Source organism: Actinia tenebrosa, unplaced genomic scaffold, assembly GCF_029948245.1.
Source record: "Actinia tenebrosa isolate PJP-AT-01 unplaced genomic scaffold, QUT_ActTen_1.0 PGA_scaffold5__44_contigs__length_20552954, whole genome shotgun sequence".
Taxonomy (NCBI): Eukaryota; Metazoa; Cnidaria; class Anthozoa; order Actiniaria; family Actiniidae; genus Actinia; species Actinia tenebrosa.
In genome coordinates, this window is record NW_028292582.1 from 3,982,842 (window position 1) to 4,005,665 (window position 22,824).

A 22,824-nucleotide genomic window follows, 5' to 3' on the forward strand; every position below is an offset into this window, starting at 1 on the left:
AACGAAATAGACTGACAAGAGACTGACACCACCTTGGAAGCAAGTCCTCTAAAACAGCCCCCAAAATCCACCCGTTTTCCAACGCGACCCACACCAAGTTTCACAAGCACACAGTATATGAAGTTTCTGATGTAGATGGGGCCTCCGGCTATGATATACACTCAATTGAAGAATCGTTGTCGGGTTCAGAAACATAGAACATAGAAGCTGAGACCGAAATGGCACATGGGAAATGACATAATTTTATTCATTTGCGCCATCCAAGCAGTCGGTTTAGAATGCCAAACGCGTATTTAGAAGACCTGCGTTTGAGAGCCGTTTGGCTTCGCATTTTTATAGGTTGCAGCGTAGACGAAAGCGCTTATTTACTCCCCATGTGCCATTTCGGTCTCAGCTTCTATTTTCTGTTTCTGAACCCGACAGCGATTCTTCGACAGACCTTTTGCAATAGATTGACACGTGATTGTTACTAGATGGCAAAAAAATTTGGACTTTCTTTATTTAAAGATTTTTTTTGCTGGATTAGTAATGTCTTATCCAAAACCTTTCCAACAATCCTTTTATTCCCTTGTAAGATACTTTCGATTTCAAGACACGAAAAAGTTTAAAGTTTGTTTGCCATCCCGCAGAGCCTTCCCCATGCCGCCTTTGGCTGAATTGATTCGATAAAGTGATATATCATCACGTTACTGTTTGTTGCAAAATGCCTATTGAGTGTACAAAACACCTTAAACTACTAGTAATTGGTAACTGAGAAATGTTTAATAAAATAATTTTAACATAACAGTGACAAAAGTTTGAAAAATCCCATTTTTGTTAGAGTGCTTCTAATGATCTTTAAAACAGATGGGACAAATGCCTTCTAACTTCTACAATGTACTAGATTAGTTTCTTATAAACACTTCTATTAACGTATTAAGAGTGAGAGAGAAGTAAATTAAGCACCGATTGCCTGTGATGGCTCTATGATTCAGCAGGAGCCCTGGATTCATAAAAATGTTATGGATACTTTATATTAAAAGTATTTGTTACTAGCAGACGGCGAGATGGTTATTACTCTAGTGAGCCAAAGCCTAGCATTATACAGACCTAATTATAAAAACAAGGGTTAGTAATTCGATTTTACTAAGTCCAAACTAGACATGCACTGTGTTGTTTCAAGGCGTGCAATGAAACACTTGGGTACAGGTTCTATAATTGTAGCTGTCTTGAGAGACATGATTGAGTCTGCAAAAGCTATTGGTTAAAGTTTTCGTGAAAAACAAATTTGGGCCGTCAACCAATTTTCCTGGGTTGATCTTAACATATAATCGAATTTCAAAACAACTTGCGATTTCCAATCACTATTCTACATAAATATTTCTCGTGCATAGATCTAAACACAACGTGGGACGTTTCTTCGTACTGAGGCCTCTAGGACTCAGTTTTTGCCGCCGCTTCGTTAGGCTCAGTGACTGTATCCATCACTTCTATCGTCGCATCTCCTTCTCCTTCTTTTTTCTCTTTCTTGGCTCCCTCGTCTCCTTGGCCACTGTCCTCCCGTCTTCTCTTAAAACGCCCTCCACGTGGATATCGTCCACGGTATCTCGGCATTGGAGGAGGAGGGTCGATACCAAGTACTTTGTGAAGCTGTCTGAAGGCTTGTAGACGAAGGGCGTGCTATAAAAGTCAAGAGTATTCGTTAAATGAGATAATGAGCAATCATTTAATTTGGTGAGAAATTTTGCGCTAAAATCGTAGCACTTTTTTCCTTTCATCGAGTAAACTTACAACAGTGACAACTACTTTTTTATTGGTTAACAGAAGCTTTTACGCAACGCCGTGGCACGAAAATTCGTAGTTGCGGATGAATCCTCGATACCTGTCCCAAGCACGAAAGGGCTAACCTGGCTTCCTGTCAAGGGTATCAAACTTACCTGAGCTGCGGTAGTCAAATCTTCTGCTTCTTGCATCTTTATATCAGCAGAGGCATCTACCTTTTCTTTTTCACATGGGTCGCACAGCCCTGGCCCACCTGAACAAAATTAAATGTATATTGTGATAAATAAACAACAAAAATAGTTTGCAGTTCCACAGGTTTTACACTTTGTTCCTATCAGGCTCATTAAATCAGATTTGACCCTCCACAGATGGTCAGGTTAATTAAAGAGTTTCATCATATAGGAATGCAGGTCAAAACAAATACAAATATCCATAAAAATGGTTTAACTTGTGCAGGCTCTCCATTTTCAGACTACGTGCGACAACCATTGCTTACTAGCAATGCTTGAGAAGTTGGCTTAGACTAAGATCAAACGTCAACTTCACATGAGAAAACCGACTTGTTATCCATCGTTTCCATTAGGTTCGGCTCATGTGAAGTTCGACGTTTTTCCTGAGCCTTATACTGATGTATTTGTTCTCAAGAGAGTAACAAATCCTCAATGTAAATCGTCCTTATGTAAAAGTGCCCCTTGGACGAAAATTGCTATCTTTTCGTACAAACTTGAAACTTCGTCCAAATAATCCATACTACCCTATTAATCACCTGTAGAAATTTTTTCTTCATATTCCGACGGGAAGTTTGAAAATTTTGCGTTTTTACTACCGGCCGCCATTAATTTTCTTGATCAATGATTTGGCTCAGAAGACTGGGGATGAGTGAGGGCTATGACGTCATTTACTCTACTCATTCCAAAACACTCGTGGCTAATCAGTATACAAACTCTGTCAAACTTTCGTGTTATAGTTACAAATAATTTCTAGAGAGCTCACGGCGAGTAAAATGCCAGCAAATCGCTGTGTGGTTTTTGGTTGTAATAATTTCGCCAACAAATCGAATGGTATATCGTTGCATTATTCGCCGAAAAACAAGCAAGACGGCGACAAATGGAAAAGGTTTGTGCGTCTTCACAGGGCGAACTTCAACCCGCCAGGAAGATTCGTTGTGTGCTCCCTACACTTTGAAGAAAAGGTTTTCGCAAGGGCACTACATATCGAGGGAATGCAAAGACGTTTGCTTCCGAGAGCAACTCCAACGATCTGGCTTTCAGAGCAGCAACAAGAAACTTCTGTCAGTGACAGAAGCCGCCGCCACGTGAGTATAACTAAAACTTTGTTTTTCTTCTTTGCGTTATCAATTATCCGTAAATGAAACATTTTTTTGACATGTCACAAAAGTAAAAAAAAGCATCTGCTTATTCGTCAAACCAATCAAAGCGTTACATGTGAACGACGGCCTTTACAAGAAAACTTGTTTCTTCTAGACAAACATGTCGCGCGGCTGCTTCAAAAATTCACTAGTGCGGCATATCAAAGCAACAATTATTCGTCGGCGTTTTTATTTTGATTGTGGAACAATTGCTTCAATGAATTGGCCTCGTTGAAAATGGAAGTATTTTTTGAATGTCTTTTTCAGGCCCTCAAAAACATCCTTCAGCCTGCTAAAAATGTTGAAGAAGAAGCTGAACAAATGGCTGCTAATAGTCACCTAGAAGTGGACGAAGTTGAAGACCGAAATGACCAGGAGTCGCCCCAAAATGAACAACAACAAAACCTCGGGTTGGACTGCGAAAACAATACCAGAATTGAGAGTACACATGAAGAGGTAATGATCATATACATAACTTTTTTGATTTTGCAACAACAAAAAATGAAAACTAAAGCGTAGGTATATTAAGGCTCAGCTACATTGTTACTCTGTTATAGTGATACTTATCATGAACGACCTGAATCAATTCTTGCTTATCATTTTTAGGAACTTCTGGTCCCAAGCACAACAAGCAAGTCCACATCGTGTGAGGAATGTGTGTACTTACAAACAGAAGTCTTGCAACTTAAAGCAGACTTAAAATCCATGAAGACACAGGTGAAAAAGTTGGAGAGAACAGAAAGTCAGCTGCTTGCTGCTCTTGAACAAGCAACTAAAAAGTCTACAGTGTTTTCACAAGGTAAGCTAGAGGTTATTGTCATTAAAAATATTGATAAATATTACATAATAATGATGATATAATGACAACGATGAAAGTATATCAAAGAAATATAAATTTATTTATCTTTTTTGCACAACATTTTAAAAATAGGATGTCAGACTGATAATTACAATCATGAACCTGAATCTGATGATGAAGAAATGGACATTGAGGAGGAGGATATCTGTGACCCTGAGTGGCAGGAAAAAGTACAGAGGGAAGTTGACAAAGTCTTCAACCAAGACAATGAAGTGGCCATGGAGGAGGAACCCGTCATTGCCAATGATGGCAAGTACAATGAGCTGGGTGAAGACAATCCAGAATATAGTAACCCCGAGAGTGACAATCTTGACCCCAGGTAACTACAAGCACAAACTGCGCTAAGCAAGGTTGATACACCACATCATTCATAATAATATAATATATAAAATGTATTAACTTTCATCAATCATACTCGAGTGCTTGCACTGATCCTGTGAATTTCACTTGTTGCTGAATGTTTTATGCAAGCACTCAAAGCAACACTCTATGGTAGCCCCAGAATGATTTCGGGGGGGCAGGGCTTTTACCTTGAAAAGTCATCACAGTGTTTATATATATATATATATATATTTTTTTTTTTATTTTTTTTCCCCCACTTCAGATTGACCACAGAAGGAAAAGATTGTAGAGAGCAACCAAAGTGTATTGTGTTTCTATCTAACCTGCTCTTGTTATTTCAATTTTGCCACCTGTGTTGTCACCCCAAGCCATCAATTTCCACGAAACAGACTGGGACAATGATAACTGTCACTACACTTTGCAGTAAATGCAAAAAGACCAGCACTTGGCTTAGTCAGCCCTTAATATTGGGAAAATTCCCAGCCGTAAACATTCTTTTAAGTTTTGGCATTTTGACAGCTGGGGCCTCCATCAGGAAAGTGCTACTGGTGCTGAGGCACATCAACGTAATGGTCTATAATGAAACGACCTACTATTATCATCAGAGACATTTGTTAATACCAGCAATTGTCTCATTCTGGCGGCAGTACCAACAAGGTCTAATAGACAAATTAAATGGGGTAGAAGTGGATTTGGCAGGAGATGCTCGCCATGATAGCATGGGACACTCGGCCAAATATGGCACTTATACTATCTTCTGTTGTACGTTGGGCCTCATCATCAACATAGTTCTCATTCAGGTGAATTTTGATCACATTTATAATTTGTAACTACAGGGACAGATTGGGGGGAGGGGATATAGCTTATATTTTTTTTACTAAGTTCCACTTATTCTAATTCTTATTGTTGTTAATATTATTACTATAACATTGCTATTATTATTAGTACAGCTAAATGTAATAACAACAATAGTAAAAATATAATAACAATATTAAAGGGAATATTTGTTTTCTGTTAGTGGCCATTTATTATTAGACTCATGATTTTATTCTTACAGGCAAATGAAGCTGGAAGCAGTTCCCAAATGGAATTCCTTGGCCACCAAAGGTCCATTATGTACCTCCTCACCACAGGATGCTGATAAAACAGTTCATATCAGACCGTCACACATCTATCACCAAATGGATGAAAGAAGAATGTCCAAAATTATGCAAAGACAATGGAAAGCCTACAATCTGCCATTACTTTGATTTATGGCACATAGCAAAAAGTATGTGGTAGTGTATAGTACACATACCTATATTGTGTTGGCATTAACTGTTGTTTCCATTTCAAGCCAAATTTGATCCCCCCCCCCCCCCCCCCCCACCACTAATCACATGTTTTCAAGAGAAAAGCTGTAACAAGGATACACAATATCACTTATTTAGTGGAAATGATTGGATGTCCTTAAAAAATGTTGCCCCATTTTTCTTGTTCTTGTATTTATGAAAACTTGTTTTTTTAGAAATACAGAAAATCATCACCAAACTTGCCAAAGAAAAATCATGTGAAGTAATAGGTCGTTGGCGTAAAGCATGTGTTCGGCATTTTTATTGGGCAGTAATGTCAACACCAGCGCATTTAGGTGCAGTCAAGTTGGCAAAATTCCAAGCCTTCCTCTATCACATCATCAACAAACACACTGGCCTGCCAAACCAACTGTTCAATAAATGCACACATGGAATCCTAGCTACTCCTAGAGTGTGGCTCACTAAAAGTAAATATGACAATGCTATTTTTAATGTAACTTATGATGAAATTATCCATGCTATAATTTAAATAGACCTTATGATGAAATTATCCATGCTATAATTTGAATATCACTTCCATAGGTTCAGAGGCATATGAAAAGATATTTGAAAAACTCACCAAAGTCAGTCTAAGCAAAGCAATCAAAAATGCTTCTCCCATTGCACAAACAAGCTCCCTAGAAGGCTTTCACTCTGTGGTCAACCAGTTTGCGCCAAAGATGCTGTCATTCTCTTATTTGGGCATGTTTAGTAGGTAAGTTACTTGTTTGTTGACAGTATTTGTACATTGATGCTCCCTTACCAATGATTTGCACCTTGTTGCAAGAAGTTTGTCATATGAAAAATGAGCAGTAGCATGTATATTTAATTTAGTGAAAAGAAATAATGAAGAGATAAAAGACTTTTCATGTCTTTCTTTTATCATTTCATTCATGCTTCTGCAGGTAAGACTACATTTTCACATATGATGTTTTTCCAATATAGGTTTAAACGCACTCCACCAATACAAAACACTGAAGTTTGTCCTTCCTTTACAGCAATAGCTAAAAATAACAAAAGGAGAAACTAAAATGGTTAAATGTACTTCCTTTCAGGACAATACTAGCTGCCCTTCACTTTAACTATAATTGTGACAGAGAATCAAAAATTGATGATCATGGAGATAAGAAGTTGAAAGTAGTCTATGCCAAATACAAGAATGGGGAAGGGACAGTTCGTGAAGTGAGAGTACCCCAGAATTATGGTAAGTACAAAGTATTTTAAATCTGATTTTTCCCATGAACTAGAACAAGTGCAAAAAAAAAAAAACTTTTTTCTAGGAGGTCGCAGTGAGAAAAACAGAAATAGTTCAGTGGAAAAGTTCTATACCAACTCCACAAAAAGTAAATAACTTGTAATGCTCTATCAATTAAATAGTTCTTAGGGAAAAAAATGAAATAAGTAAACAAAGTTGTAAACTTTTTCAAAATCTGTACTATAAGAGAAAAAATGTCTCAAACTTTATTCATATTATTTCAGACTATGTGGACGATATATTCAAATGCCTGGTTGAAACACCTAGAGCTGATCTTAAACAGTTGAGAATAGAGCTGGAGGAGAGTGTGCCAGAACCTATGCATAGTATGTTGGAAAAAGAAACAAAGGAAGAGGCAATTAACAAGCATCAAAACAGAAAAGGAAAAGAAACACAACTTGTCCCACCCACGTGTACAGGTAATATATTCGTATTTCTAGAATAACATGACTGTTCAATATTAAAAAAGGTGAAAATTTGCAAAGTTAGAATTACACTTGCATAAAAATGGTAACAGAATAGTACCTCACATGGAAGGTTTTGTAATTGTTGAATGAATAATGTCTCTGTATTCCCTAAGGTTCTTATATAATTTTATTTCAGAGGAACAATTGCAAAACTTGACACAAGAAAGAAATGCTGCACGAAATGACAGAAGAGCACCTCACTGCAGAAAATGCGGGCAACCAATGAAGGGCCATGACAAAGAGGAATGCAACCGTTTATATAACCAGTAGCATATGAAGTAATCGTAAAAAATCATCAAAAAAATGTTGAATACCATTATGAATTTGCTTATGGATGTCAGATGGTATAACATATTCTTGAAAGATTTATTACTCACTATCTTACTATTGTTCATAGGATTCGTTTTAGTTTCAGTTCATTCATCTGATTGTTCTTCACTTTCTGACTCTTCGTCTGACACTACTTGTCCTTCGTCTTCTTCCAGGAAGCCTTTATAACTTCCATCTTCAGATGGAAATGCTCTTCGTATGCTATTATAAACACAACAGGGCAGAGGTAGTCTTTTTGAATTGCCAGTGAAATCCCATATGAATCGAAAAAATTGTCTGTATGCAACAGATCGAAGAAATCTGAAAGATGAAGGAGTATTTATTAAACATTTTGATTTTTTCATAATCAATTCAATTACGATACAAATTTCAAAATAATTATATACTATGCTAGGTGTATTAGCATATTGAATGCAAGCATAGGTAGACAGAATACAAAATCTAAGAAGTACTGGGCCAAAAAGTCTACTAGCTATTATTCATTTTCATATAATGCATATGCTGGATTAATTCAGTCCCAATGAAATAATTGGTTCTGGGTATGATTCGTATTATATTATTTGGGCTTTTGCCAGCTATTCTTATTACCGTATACATAGCATAACAAAATATCGGAAATATTCTGTTAATCCTGGAGCCTGAAGAGACCTCAATAAAGCTCAATCAATACTTACTCTGATTCTTTAGCAAAGCCCTTTTCTCTAAGAATAGTATAACTCCTGTTCCTTCTTGTCTTCAGTCCCACTGCAGCGGTTTCCAGAACATACTTGTCTAGACACACAGATTCAAAGCCAGGGTGACATGTAATACATTGAACTTGTTGATCCAGTTCATTCAGTTTGTCCATGCATCTCATGATGTCATTGCAACAAAAGCACTCTTCTTGCTTTGTCACTAGAGTTAGGCAACAATTAGAACAAGTGCACCTAGGTAAATAAAACAAAGATCGTATCAAAACAAATGTACCTATATATCCTTATAGAAATATCACGAAACTCGGATTTTCTTCATCATAATTTGCACTTGTCCTTTGAATAAAAAATGTTCAAATGAGAGCAACATCACCTAACACAAACAAAGAACCCCACTAGTTTGTTTTTTAAACAACTCAAGAAAGCTTAGAACATACAGATTGGCTCTTGTTTTTATACGCGTTCCTTAATCTTCCGATGAAAATTTGTTTGCTGCTTCTGCGTATTCTCGAAGACGTCTTAACTTCACTTGTGATTTGTCCTTGCTTAATTAAAGTTTTAAGTGTCTTACCATTGCCTGGACTCCCCACAAAATCTTCTTCTTAGCATCTCTTCTTCTTCGAGCTCGATTCTGGATTGCTCGTTGAACTCAGCGATCTCTTCTTCGTTGGCAATAGGTTCGAGCTCTTCACAGTCGTATATCTCGAAGCTGTTGACATTTTCCATGTTTTTGAAGCAACAGAAAGGTCGACAAGGAAAATATCGTACTCGGTCGCTGATATGAGCATAAAAACTTTAAAAAAATCTACAGTAAACTAGCTTCTAACTTCTCTAACTTTACAAAGAAACAAGAGGAAAGACGCCAGCGTTTTGGAATGAGTAGAGTAAATGACGTCACGAGAACACCGCTGACCGAAAATAATCCTTTTGGCCGTGTAGATGAAAAATTAATGGCGGCCGGTAGTAAAAACGCAAAATTTTCAAACTTCCCGTCGGAATATGAAGAAAAAATTTCTACAGGTGATTAATAGGGTAGTATGGATTATTTGGACGAAGTTTCAAGTTTGTACGAAAAGATAGCAATTTTCGTCCAAGGGGCACTTTAAATGAACAAAGCACCTGGTGACTAATAGACCTGTGGCATTTGTTCCAAGGATGAATTGACTTTTGAAACATGATTTTATGGAGAAAGAAAAACAAGGTGAACCATGATCTGAAATGGGAAAACACTGCATCCCACTTTTGTAACTTATATACCAGTTACAGTTTCAGCTCCTGTGAGCATGTTCAAACTGCAGTTCATATCAAAAGCCTTATTCGTTAGACATGAAATTTTTCCATTGATCTTGGCTTTTTAGATTTTAGTGTCTAACTTTATTGAAATAGGTATATAGATATCAGATTCTTTTGAGGGCCAAAAGTTTATTAGCATAGCTTTCTATTTAGTGCTACCCTCTCTAAATAAAAGATTTATTATCTACCTTCTTGGAAGAGTCCAGATGAAATACATTCCATGACTCGCCTGAAGGCTTCACCAGGACCCAGTGGGTGCTCGCTGCTGCTAAGAGACTTTTCAACCAGCAATTCCAGTGCCTAATGAATATTAAACAGACCAGTATTATGACATGAAAAACATATGTACTTCTGCCTCTTGGTAAAACTATTATACCTACCCAGTCGGTGACTGGACTGAATGCTGGCACTCTCTGGCACATGTCACGCATAACGCGAATAATAATCACGCACGACTGAAGACTGTTTGCTTTTGCCTGAAATAAAACAGAACCAATCAGACTACAATCTTAGGAGCTGGTATTAACATTCATTATTGATGTATAATGCCATCAACTGTAATTATATCATATAGTATATAATGCAAGGCACTTTGCTATATAAGAGTGTTTTGTCTTTGTCCAGAAAATGTTCAATAAGGAATGAAAGAGATAAAACAATAAAGTGAGAAACCAAGGTAGAGTCGCTGCCAAACAGTAACTACTTCCATATCCGTGCTTTTTTTGTTGCAAAGTTTTGTCACTTTATTTGACGGAATCAAAAATACATTGGACAGAACATCCTTGGTTATCTCAAGTGAATTTAGCAAAATTACCAATTGATAGAAACTTTTAGATGATTGTTGGAAAAGAGTTTAGAAATACAAAACAATTACAGAAACAGGTCATATTCTTCTTCTTAGCTAATTTTAGTTGCCAAACATGAAGAACTTTGCAAAAAGACAATTTATTTTAATTTTTTGGATTAAATGTTTAATCATAAATAACACCTAATCCCATTTCCGATAAGCAACTAGTAATAAAGTACAAGGATTGAGTGATAAACTGTTGAATGCTGTGAACTTCTTTGAAGCAGTCTTGATAACTCTCAGTTTAATCTCAAGATTTACTAAAGGTATAAATTTTCATCTGCTAACAAGAACTAGATCAAAAGGAGCTATGAAATGTGAAAATTGGGTGGGTATTACGAATCTTAATTGCTTATTTTGGGCAATAAATATGCATTTATTTTCAAAAAGGGTTGAAGTGGCAAACATGATGGCAAGAGGGGATTAGAGATTGAACAAATGTCATTCTAAGAACAAAAAAAAGCTGTAATGACTGGTGTTTCTAGCATTATAATATAAGAAAAATCTTTAAAAGAAGCCAAATACACCAGTCTTCTTTATATTCTGTCAAAATTTTTATGTTAGAAATTTACTTTTAAATTTGATGCTATTCCTGAGTTCCTTAGAGGATTAAGGATAACAACAGAGGTACAGTAAGGTTTCATAGGTTCAAAGGGTTTTTCACAACAAAATATAGGCTTCAATTCTTATCACAAAATGCAATGTACTTTATAACCAGTCCCAGAGTAGCAAGCAAAAATAAGGAGAGAGAAAGAAAAATCAAGTTATCTTGCAAAACTTTTCAAAATCAAGTTCTCAAAATCTAGGAAAATATTAATTTGGTAAATGACAGGAAAATAAATCAGGGTGGCCAAATTATTAATTATTAACCATGAATAATGAAAAGTTTGCCTTGAATTTTAAGAAAACTGGCAGTTGCGCTGTCTGTTTGAAGACGAAGAGGAATTGTCACACTCACAGCACTCTTAAGCTGTGTAAATCAAATTTTTGAACATTGCGACACAAAAATCTTTTCAATGATAAAAACATTGGCAAATGAAGTTCAGCTAGAGGACAAGCAATGAAAACTAGAAAAAAAGTCTAATTTTCCAGTAACGAAGTGAACATGCTGTGAGGTGGCCTAATAATGTGCACAAGAAATGAAAAAAAAAGATTACGAGACCTATAAATGTATTATCCTCCTTCACTGGCCAATCTTAAAAATACTTATGTCCATACTCTGAATTTGAGCACAGATAGAATGAAATTTGAAATATTCAACATATCAATTATTATCAAAGATTAAAATGTTTCTTCTACATGTAATTTAACATCCAATTTTTTCATATCAATTATTGATAAAAAGGAACCAATTTAGGTGATATTTTTGAATTTTGAATTTAAAGTACTGCTTGAAATAGGAATGTTTTTATCTTGTGGAAAACTGTTGAATGATTTTTCAAAGTTCATTCTGTCTGCATCTGTTCAACACGTCACTGTGACATTTCCTCTCATAATACACAACAAACTGAAGCGCGAACCTGGAACCATTTAGCATGTCGTAAGGCAGCCAATGCATCAAGACATTTTTGCCTGTCCAGAACGTCAGGTTCATCATCTGCTAGATGTAGAGAGTTGGATTGGTTAGAGAGAGCGGCAAGACACACTGCTAGTGACAGTGGCTAGCCCAAAGACAAGTCAAAGGGCCTGCCATTGCACTAGCTGGTGTCTCTTAGCTTTCCCTTCCTTACTCAGGACTTGATTGAATATCCATCTGCATAGTAACTGAACATACAATACTGAAGATTTGCAATCATCAGCATTTTGTTAATATTTAAGGTAGCACTTAACACCAATGTTACCACGATAATTGAATATAAAGGATTGCAAAGGTGAAATAACACTAACACAAATGCTGACAACAACAGTTATCATATATATGGGAAACTAGAGGGGAATTTTTAGTCTTTTAAACTTATTTTTTTCAGTTTTCAGCAAACTCAATGTGAGGTCCAAAAACATGGACAATATATATTTGGACACCTTCAGTACAAGCTTTTGACTTTAGGGATATGGTAAAACAATAATCTGGTTGGATGGAAGAGAGGGTGAACTAGATACATATATGTACATGTGGTTTATATATGTACACCCCCTTGTCTTATGTAAAAATAGAATTACCAAACATGTACCAAAGTCTACAAATGCTTCAAAATTGTCCATGCCTTTATCCTTTACACTGCTCCACTAAACTGGAAACCTTAATCTCATGGAGTAAGAGAATCAAATCGGTAAGCAAGGTAAATCAGGCTAATGGTCACAAGGTTATGAAGCATTTCCTGTGCCCATTACGATAGTTCTAAGGGGTGGAGTAGCCTCCCCATCAAACTAATACTTTACCGTTTACAGGCTCAGTTGAATCCCTCATGATAGGTGACGTAAGAGTAACCAAGACAGTCACTTTTGGCTCAGTGGTAGTACTAACTGATAGTCCACACTCTTCAGGAAGTGTTTTTATCTCATACTTTTCCTCTGTTACTCTCTGTTAAGAAACAAAAAGACCAATGTCAAATTAAGTGTTAGCAGACATTTAAAATACATACCAAACATGATTTAATTTTTCACTGTTTTCTTTTTTGTTTTTGTTTGTTTTTTTGTTTTTGTTTTTTTGTTTTGTTTGTTTTTTAATTTTCATATTTCAATCAGCCAAAAACAGTATCTGAATCTCATTATCTGCTCCAAAAGGTGGTTAAACACTGACCACCATGTGCTGACCACGAGAAAGATCTGGATTGAAAACTTGGGATTCAGCTGACAATCATTATGCACGAGATAGGAAATAAATGAAAGATGCAATTTAAAGGAATTTATTTCATATCTATTAATCTGAAAATTTGAAAGAAAAATTATAATAAAATCCACGTTTTGACTTTAAACTTTAAACTTGGGACAAAATAATTGAGACTGATAAAATCTATTCTAAGGTTGAAACAATGGGTTAACTTTGTAGTTACCTCAAGCTGAGCTGGAAGGAGATCAACCACTCTCTTCAGAAGCGACAAGGTAGGTTTATCTGTATAAAAACACAAACAGAAGTTATTTCCTTGGTAACTTGGGCTGTTAACATGAAGATAGGGTAGCATTAGTGCTAGGAACAAGTTTATTCACAACCCCCCAGCCCCCCCCCCCCCCCCCCAATTCCCTTTCCCCTCCTGGAAAATTCCAAAAATGAAGCGTCAGCCAACCTTCATGTAAATGCCGATTCACTTCTATAATTTAGATATCAAATCTCAATAAAGCATTACATTCTTTTTTTCACAGTTAACAAATGTTTTTAGTGTAAACATAGCTTAATACAATCACAAAGTCAAGTTGGGAGAAGTTGAAGGCTAGTGTGTAAAAATAAAGTCACTGGCAAAGTTTTAGACAAAAGTTTACAGTGCTAATCAAAAAACCATGGGGACCTAGAAAAATTTCAAGACTCTTTGTAAACCAATCAGAACACTTAGTGTTATCTTGCCATTATCTTGTGGTCAGAAAGTCAATTCTGATTGGCCAAAGAACAATAGAACATTCCTGGAATATTTCTAGGTGACCATGGTTATTCAATTCAGACTGTTAACTTCTACATACCAAACTTTCTTAAAGTATTCAAAGCTCTAACGTCACAACCACATCAATGTTTCACACAAAGCATTCATTAGAGGTGTATATCAAAACACATCCTGAATACCTGTTGAAGTGATCTAGGAAGCTCCAAGGTCGAATGGCCTACAAGTTTAAAATGCCACCCAAAGCATCCAACTTCCGAATCCAAAAAATCAAAAGCTTCAAAACAGCTGCTGTCATGATAGTATTTTAAATCCTAACCATTATACACTATCTGTATTCATGGAAGATAATTTCTTAAATAGAATTTACTTACTGTGGCAAAGAACAACTAAATCAACATCCAGTCTGCCCCTTAGTAGCAGACCCTTAGCTAGTACTCCAACACGCATGACACCTTTCAGGGCACCTTAAATAAAGAGAAAAACAATAGTAATTAAAGTTTCCACAGTTAAACTACTGTGGCTACTAAACAAAGAATGGGCACTAAATAGAAGTATAAATTTATAGCTCGAAAATGTGGTTAAGGCTTTGACAACTGACCTCTACATGGAAGATAGTTGTTTAATAGAAATATAAAGTTAAAAAGTATTCTTTGGTCTTTGACAAATGGCCAGTAAAATAGAGATATAAATTAGAGCAAAACCATTTCTTGGGACTTTGATAATCAACAGATTGGTTGTTCAAGGTGTCTCAAGGTAGTTTTCTAGTGACTGTGTCCAATTTTCCATCTGCAAATTGATAGATTCCCCTAGGCTGATTGAAACCAGCCTTTTGCACTGATTATTGGGCTGCTTTCTGCATTTTGAGCGCTCACATATTCAGTACCATTGGGCTTATACTGGTTGCAAAACACTTTTTGAGGCCTTATTCACAAGTAGCTTTGGTACAATACTGCAAGTGGGCCTCACTCTCTGGCTTCAATCAGCCTAGTGGAAGTCTGTTAATTCAAAGAATGGTAAGTGGAAGAAAGGTCACTTAAAAAGTAACCAATAAGTGGAGTCTCTACTGTACTCACGAGGTGCTTGTTGCTTCGCAGGGTCTTTGTTTTCTTCCTCAGTTTCCCCCTCAGTCTTCTCAGCAGCAGCCTCTTCTGTCTTGTCTTCAGGTTTGCTCTCTTCCTTAACCTCTTCCTTAACCTCAACATCTGCTGCTGCTGTTTCTACTTCCATCGGCGGGTTGTCTTGCTCAGCAATTACATCAGACACACACTTGAGGGCTTTTTCTGATGCAGACACAATATTTTGGACAGCTTGTAGTTCTGATTCGGTTGGGTAGATCGCCGAGTGTTTTGCCATAACCATGCGATCATCGGCAGAATCAAATCTTGGGCGAGGCTGGAGATGAAATAAAACACATTAGTAAAATCTACTATCATCATTTTACTATTAGTATATGTAATAGGACTCCATGCTATTGGACGAGGAAAATTCTGAGGACTGACAAAATTGGATGAGGCCGTAGGCCGAGTCCAATTTGGCAGTCAGAGGAATTTTTCGAATTTAATTATTTCTTGATTGGGGAGCATGAAATCCCATTACCTATTAATTATATAGCTGCCTAATGAATCTCGTATCAACAAGACCTGTCCAAATAAGAAAATAATTGGACATTTACCCAGAGCTTTCAATATTTTTTGGAGTAAGCAGTTATTCCCAAATATTAGGGGGCAATAAATGGAATTTTAGACCCCTCTTTTATTAATTATGTGTACTATTAAGTCGAAAATAGCCGACAGTTTAGGCAGAAGTATCCGGCAATAAATCGCCGGTTGCCGCCTCCTATTGAAAGCTCTGGTTACCTATATGGGATTAATGAGAAGCTGTATAATTATATTACTAACAATACCAAGATTACTATTAATTAGTAATAATTTTCTTCAGCTGTTGTGTTTCCTTGCCCTAGCAAGGACAGATCAAGGAATTTATTAAAGGTGTGTCTCAAATAAAGAAATGTATAACGAGATATTATGCACCCTAAATGTTTCTTTGGCTTTAAAAAAGCACCCCCCTGGACCAGCCCCTGCTTAGTACATTCCACTATTGTTGTTAAAGTTGAAGAATTCATCTATAGCGTTTTCCCCCTAACTGTCAATTTATCACTAGCTTGCGCAAGTTGTTTTGTTTTTTTCCACTATTGCCCTGAAGATGGACAATATGTTAGCTTGGCAAAAAAAAAAAAAGTTCTTAGACAAATTTACTTTAATCAATTTACCTTTTCTTTAAGATTTCAAAAATTCAGAAATATTATTTTTAGCTGCGTCAGGATAAAATAAAAGCCAATTGGTTCTTACCATAGGTGCATCCATAAGTCTTGGAGGAACACCACCAGTTGGTGCATGAGAACCAGGGAGGGTTCTATCACTCCATTCCATGAAGTCTCCTTCATACCTGCGTCTGTGCTCTTCTTCCCAGAACCTCTCCTCTTCCATCCTTCTAAGATATTCTCCTTCCTCCCATCTTCGCGCTTCCTCCTCATGCCAGCGTGCTTCTTCATCCCTTCTCCATCTCCATAGGTTTTCCTGTTCCCACTGGCGCCTGAGTTTATCTTCTTGTGTCTTGCTGAGTCTGCGGTTGCTGGGTTTGGTTTCCACAACTAAATCTGGTTGAACTTTTTTCTGAAAGGAAAAAAAGAAATTCCTTTAAAAACACACATGCACATACAGGTTTACAAAGCAGAAATATCCAGAAGAAATCTGTCAAGGTTTTTATATCCATTTTGAAATAATGAAACCACCAACCAAAATAATACTTAGAAAAATATCATGATAGTTTAAGCCAGAGTCTTTTGCTCAGTTAATGGAGCGTTCTCTGATCTCCAACCCTTAATAAAGTTCCTGCTCCACTATGTTAAGGATTCATGGTAAAAGATATAGTAAAAAGGGAATGACAACTACCATTTTCTAACACTTACTTTGTACTGCAATCTGTGTCTACGACCAGCCAAGTGAGCTTCTTTAGCATTTGGATCATTAAACTTACACTCACAAAGTTTGCATTGAAAACTGACAACTTTGCCATCATCACTCTTGATCTCCTCAAGGTAATCTGAGCCTGGAAATAAAAATTAAAGATTAATTAACAATTTTGACGATATCTAGCCATGTACCACTATAAATAGGGGTTAACTAATATTATTAAAAGTATAGCATTCAGTAGGATTAACCCCACCAGCACCCCCAAGGATTTTCATTAAGCACCCCCCCCCCCCCCCCTCATTGAAGGGGTGAAAACAATGGTTTTGAAAAAATAGGAGAAGATGATCAAGGTAGTTTAAGCCAGAGAATTTGTTAAGTTACTGGAGCATTCTCCAATCTCTGACCCTAAAATTAATGAAAACACTGATTTCCTATGTATTTGGCTTGGTAAACAGATTTAGAATGTTATTAACATCATTGAAGGACTGGCAATTTCCAGCCCGAATTGGTACTTGTGCAGTCAAATCTTTGCTCTGCCGGTCATCTTGACCAGTAATATTGAGCCCAAAATGAGGTATGACAAGGCAAAAACTATTTTGGCCAGTTATCATGCTTACAGGGTGATAAACTAGAAAATACTTTTACAACAAAATTATCTAAAGAGGTTAACAAAAATAAGAATTCAATGTCAAAAGTTGGATGGCTAATAAATAATGCACATGGTGTGGTATTGAAGTTGGTAGCAAACTTCACATTTTAGAATGGAAAAGCAATAATGTAACAATGACTCCAATAACTTACCAACAATTTTGCTCTTATCCACACCAGTGAATGTGGCCAAATCAAACTTTTCTAATCATACAAGAAAAAATAACACCACATTAACCAGAAAGACATTTAAAATTTACCACTTAACAATATAATGGACTAAAGCTGACAGTTACACAAGACAATCTTTAACACGACATTGTTGCATTAAAGGTTGGTCTGGTATAATAAGAAGTGCTCTGCAACCCAAATGGTTGGCAACAATGTTTATCTTTATTTATTTTAACAGATTGTTATCATTTATTCATTTAGGAAGCTTTCTTTGCCTTTGTGATTTTCACAACTTTTATCTTACCTTCACCATCTGCAGAGGAATCTAATGACTCCTCATCTTTTCCAGCAGCTGTTGCACCTTGTTGTGCCTGACCAGCTTGAGCAGTAGACCCTTCAGAAGCATCATTAGTCTTTACTACACCAGTTGTTGTCAATTTAGTCCCACCTACAAAGGTTATCTTAGGAGCTACTGGACGTTTGGCTGCATTTTTCCTTCCTTGGTTTCTGTTGTTTGATGCTACTTTGGTTTTTTCTTCACCTTCTTTGTTTTCTTTTGGTTCTGGTGCTTTAATTGGCAGAATCTCTGGGATTGGTTTGCCAAGTTTTACATGTAGTTTTACAACCTACATAAACATTAATGTTAGTATTGTACAACCCCAAAAGTATGGCAACCTTTGTCCCAGCCATTGTTAAATAGCTATTGCAGGATTGTCTTGTGTTTTCTCTGATCTAAATGCTGATTAGAGAACATGGTCACAGTATCATGCTTTCACTGTTAAAGATTACTTCAAACTGTTCTAGATTTCATACTTAATTTATCAAACATGAAACAACCTGGGCAGATCTAATTCAGGGCAGAACTGAATTGTATTTTAGTATGTTGGGTACAGCAGAGGTAGAACACAAAGAAAAATCCTCAAATTAAAGAAAAGACCCATGCCCTTAAATTCCACGTGAGTTCACATCAGATCTTATCAAACTCATTAATAATTCATGAGGACAACACAACAGAAATCACGACCATGAAGAGTTTTGTAAATCAGATACAGAATCCTGTTCATTGGCATAAACTTCAAGATGGATTTTCTTGGCCAGATTCACTTTTATCTTGAAAATATTAGCGAAGCACAAAGGAACTAACCTAGACGTTTGATAAGTAATATACAGTATTTGTGTCCATGTTGTATCCAATATACAAACTCTAGCCTATGCCTCGAGCTTGTATATTGCATACAACACGGCCACTCATACTGTATATATTGCAAACCTAAGGTCCCAAAGGTTCAAGGCAAGAGCACAATTACTACACACAGCCATTGATTCACTGTTCTACATTAGCTCTATATGCCATACAGAGAATTAAACAAGATTTGATTTTAAATTGATCTTAAAAGGCTGATTTTAGTTTCTATGATATCCTTAAAGTTATTGCCGATGCCTCAAGGTAATAGGTTGTCATAATGTGCATTAAGATAAATGATTTTAAAAAAGCTGATTTTGATGATCCTATAATTATTATCCCAACCAAGTTATTGAGATTGGCAATAAAAATTGCATTACCTTCTGGTGTTTTGACCCTTTCAAATGTGCAGCATATGCATCAGCACCAGTGCATGTGATGTCACACAGCTCACAACAGTAAGAATTACTGTTGTTGGCATTTGCCTCTGGTTTGGCTTTAGATGAAGCTTCCTTTTTCTTGTGTTTCTGTCCTTCCAAATGTTCCTTGTAAGTCTAAAAAATATATTTAACAATGAAAATCGAACTTACTTCTTTTAATTGTCTGTGACAAAAAAGGGGCCATAAGGCTTCTTTTGTTTTAGGGGGTTTGGGGGAAAGAAGAAAATTTGATATCTAGAAGCTTGAAATGCAATTTCTATCACGTTTTTCTTTCAAATTTTACTGTTGTTTTTGAAGCAAAATTTTGAATTTTTTGTGATAAGAAAACAATTTACTCTAGTTTTTCTAATACCACAACCTTCGTCATCTAGCCATCAAAATGTTGCAGACTCTCAAGGTGTACTGGAGGGAGTCTACAACATATTTTGATGGCTAGATGATGAAAAGTACATAAGAGGACATACAATGGAAAACTGGAGTAAATAGGTTATATTTGTTGGAGGTTAACAACCTTGCTAGATTTTTTATGGGGGGGGGGGGGGGTGGTTGGGATAATGTATACTATCACAATTGTGGGTCGAATGATGTAAGCTTATTATTGAGAAATTATTTTTTTAAATTTCTGGTTATGTTCTGCACTTTTTAAGCAATTTTTGGTTTTATCTTATATATTTATCTATTAGTAAAGGTATTAATATAGGACCTTTACAAACTTGAAGAATTTAAAAAGACTGGGAACAAACGCTTTACCTTTATTCATTCATACAAATCCTTTGAGCAAATTCTAGCAACTTAAAATATATGAAAAACGGCATTTCTCACACAACAAAAAGAATTCAATATTTTTCATTATGATACTACAAACCTGAGGTCCGGCACAGCTTATTTTACAAATATCACAGTAGTGTATTTGTGGCTGTTTTGGTGGAGCTTTGGGCTTTTGTTGCTTGTTGGACGGCATCCCAGACATGCCGCTTTTGTTCTTCCAGTTGGGCCTTGAAGGCTGATGATGCTGTTGTTGTTGCTGTACGTACGCTGCTGCCGCATTATAAACGGCTGCTTCGTAAGCCTGAGGATGATAGCTATCAGTAGCTGCAGTATTTGAGTTGCCATAAGTAGACGTAGTGTAGGAACCTTGGTTATTGTAGTTGGTGTTGGTTCGAGCAGAGGAATACGGGTAAGCAACAGTAGAACTCGAAGTATAAGCTTGTGCCGGGTGAGACTTTGCCGCTACACGAGTGGCACTAACAGGAGTTGGATAAGCTGTGGCTGCCGAAGCTTGATAAGCAGCTTTAGCAGTGGCAGTAGCTACAGGAGCGTAGTAAGCGCCTTGACTTCCTTGAACACTTGAGGCTGGCTGCTGTGAATAGTAGTTAGCTTTGGTGTCGTAAGCGTCACGTTCATAGTAGGTTTGAGACGCAGGATGTGTTTGATAGGCGGCGTGTGAAGCTGCCTGATAAGCTGTATTGGTTGGTGGTGGTGGTGGAGGAGCATCCTGTTGCCTTGCTGTATAGCCATAAGCACTCCCTTGTGTAGGAGCCGTCTGAGCATAAGCCGTCGAGGCAGCTGAATACGCCGCTTGTTGAACTACTTGCCGAGGTGCTTGGGTTTGGGGCGGCCCGTAATGAGCAGCTGTTTGTGCTGTGCCTTGAACAGCGTATCCAGTAGTTGCCTGAGGAGCTGCATAACTTGTCTGAATCGGCGGATTTTGAACTTGAGTGAATCCTTGTGAGTGTTGGGCTCCTGAAGTATAACCAGCGTAATAGTTGCTCGCCTCCATCTTGAATTGAGAAAGCGAAAACACGTGGTGAAATGTCATGACGTCACCCAAAAGCATCATGGGAGATCCCGGCTTTTAGACACAGGAAGCCCAAATATTAAAACATTGATAACTACTTGCACTTTTTAGAGATTGGGTTCCCTGTGCCTTTCTTAATGAAGTTACCAAGCAAGGCGTTAATAGAATTAGGGTTGTATGATATCTTATTTGTTTGATCTCTGTCGTTCCTTGCGGAAGTTACGAGCTGCAAGCTGAAATTTGGTTTTTCGCTGCCGTCTATCAAAAATAATTAGTCGGTACCTTTTATTTTCTTGACTGGCGGCAGCGAAAAACCTTTTGCGCAACAACCCATTGAAATGTCTGAGAATATGGAAAACCGCAGTAATCGATACTTTTTTTCATCAACACACTTTTCTTTGAGTTGCATTCTGTTACTGTCACATTTTTTGTGAATTCCAGTCCATGCTTAATAATTTTCTGAATTGAATTGAATTGTACTCAATTTATATATTAAGAGGATTTTTTTTTCAATAATGAGCAATAATGGCAAAAAGCGCCAAAAGCTAGACCTTCGTATGAGTTTTGATCCCAATGTTTGTTTTGGGTTAACACTCAAAACCTTTCAGTTAACAGTTAGAAACTGATGTACAATGACAAAATGTTTGTTTGAAGCGGTATTTTCAATTGTACAAAGATGTTTTGTTGCATTTGAGTTAGAATGTAGCTTTGTCAGGCTATTTTTATAGAAAATGTATGGGAAATAAGTAAATGAAGGCCTAAACCTCATTTTCGATTCAAATTTTTGCTTTGGGTTATAATTAACCGAACACTTTGATTCCACTTTCATCGGTCATCTCCACTTCCAAACAAGTTAAACTTTCTGAATATAACAAGATTTTAGCCTTGTACAACAGCCTTTATGATTTTCAGCTGTTTCAGCTCTAGCTAGCTCTTTCAACTATTTCAGCTGTTTCAGTAGCCCTTTCAGTCGTAATGATTAATACAACTTGTTAAAATTGACCCATAATTGAATCAGAATTAATACAAAAGTTAAACCTTACATGAGCCAAACTTATTGAATGACATAACAGAAGACTGTCTTCATCATGATCCATCCTTCGTTTTCAATGCGTACCTAGGACTCAAATGATTTTATTTAACCGTTAAAAAATAGTACGCATAATATTTAGCTGTAGACTGACTCTAGACCCATAAGTTTTTGTTGTTTAGCAACTAGTACTAACTAAATAGTTATTTTCTTTCGCGGGTTAAATAAAATCACTCTAACAAAAGCATACTTTTAAGACTCCAAAACACAGAACACAACATTCCTGTTGATGACAATGACAGGGACCATCCTGAGTCAAGATCTGAATGGATTCCTGAATGTAATCAAGAGATGCCCACGCGTATCACACTGATTAAGAGTATTAATAATGTACATGTATTACAGAAAAGTAACATTGAAGAGCACAACTTTGTGCAAGTAGCCCTGAACACATCACATAATGAATCTACTCCACAAAACAGTTGAAAAGTGTCTTGACGATT

The 22,824-nt window shown here is 36.7% G+C and overlaps 3 protein-coding genes, 1 non-coding gene and 1 pseudogene across 11 annotated transcripts; 2 read left to right on the top strand and 3 right to left on the bottom strand.

Moving 5' to 3' along the window:
* Nucleotides 1–743: 743 nt before the first annotated feature.
* Nucleotides 744–21,283, bottom strand: LOC116290562 (zinc finger RNA-binding protein). Of its 2 annotated transcripts, XM_089038237.1 has the most exons (15): nt 20,359–21,283; nt 19,434–19,607; nt 18,175–18,496; nt 17,853–17,903; nt 17,048–17,187; nt 16,428–16,751; nt 15,153–15,471; nt 14,451–14,543; nt 13,540–13,598; nt 12,926–13,067; nt 12,067–12,143; nt 10,080–10,175; nt 9,888–9,999; nt 1,917–2,014; nt 744–1,659 (listed from the first exon to the last, which is right to left on the bottom strand). In XM_089038237.1, the coding sequence occupies exons 1-15, from the start codon at nt 21,271–21,273 to the stop codon at nt 1,414–1,416; spliced, it is 3,168 nt and encodes a 1,055-aa protein (XP_088894363.1). In that variant the 5' UTR covers nt 21,274–21,283; the 3' UTR covers nt 744–1,413. The 2 variants fall into 2 exon arrangements, with proteins under 2 accessions (XP_088894363.1, XP_088894364.1); XM_089038238.1 differs by lacking the exons at nt 744–1,659; nt 1,917–2,014; nt 12,067–12,143.
* On the bottom strand, nt 2,093–2,164 carry LOC116295891 (small nucleolar RNA SNORD57). Its single transcript, XR_004197057.1, has one exon. It is a non-coding gene; the product is annotated as a small nucleolar RNA SNORD57 (small nucleolar RNA).
* LOC148906352 (uncharacterized) lies at nt 2,452–4,312 on the top strand. Its single transcript, XM_089037607.1, has 4 exons — nt 2,452–3,076; nt 3,398–3,586; nt 3,737–3,929; nt 4,062–4,312. Exons 1-4 carry the CDS (start codon nt 2,765–2,767, stop codon nt 4,310–4,312), a joined length of 945 nt encoding a protein of 314 aa, XP_088893733.1. The 5' UTR covers nt 2,452–2,764.
* Nucleotides 4,007–9,825, bottom strand: LOC116304308 (uncharacterized). Of its 6 annotated transcripts, none has more exons than XR_016121378.1 (6): nt 8,978–9,822; nt 8,389–8,640; nt 7,762–8,014; nt 6,243–6,666; nt 5,387–5,502; nt 4,007–4,312 (listed from the first exon to the last, which is right to left on the bottom strand). XR_016121378.1 is itself a non-coding variant. In XM_089038239.1 (3 exons), the coding sequence occupies exons 1-3, from the start codon at nt 9,130–9,132 to the stop codon at nt 7,801–7,803; spliced, it is 621 nt and encodes a 206-aa protein (XP_088894365.1). In that variant the 5' UTR covers nt 9,133–9,825; the 3' UTR covers nt 7,082–7,800. The 6 variants fall into 6 exon arrangements, 1 of the variants encoding a protein (XP_088894365.1); XR_016121377.1 differs by having other exon boundaries at nt 4,007–4,905; XR_016121376.1 differs by having other exon boundaries at nt 4,007–5,502; nt 7,770–8,014; nt 8,978–9,825.
* LOC148906353 (uncharacterized) lies at nt 4,730–7,654 on the top strand (annotated as a pseudogene). Its single transcript, XR_016121274.1, has 7 exons — nt 4,730–5,131; nt 5,389–5,601; nt 5,839–6,090; nt 6,206–6,377; nt 6,718–6,866; nt 7,142–7,336; nt 7,521–7,654. The product of XR_016121274.1 is annotated as an uncharacterized LOC148906353 (transcript).
* Nucleotides 21,284–22,824: the final 1,541 nt, after the last annotated feature.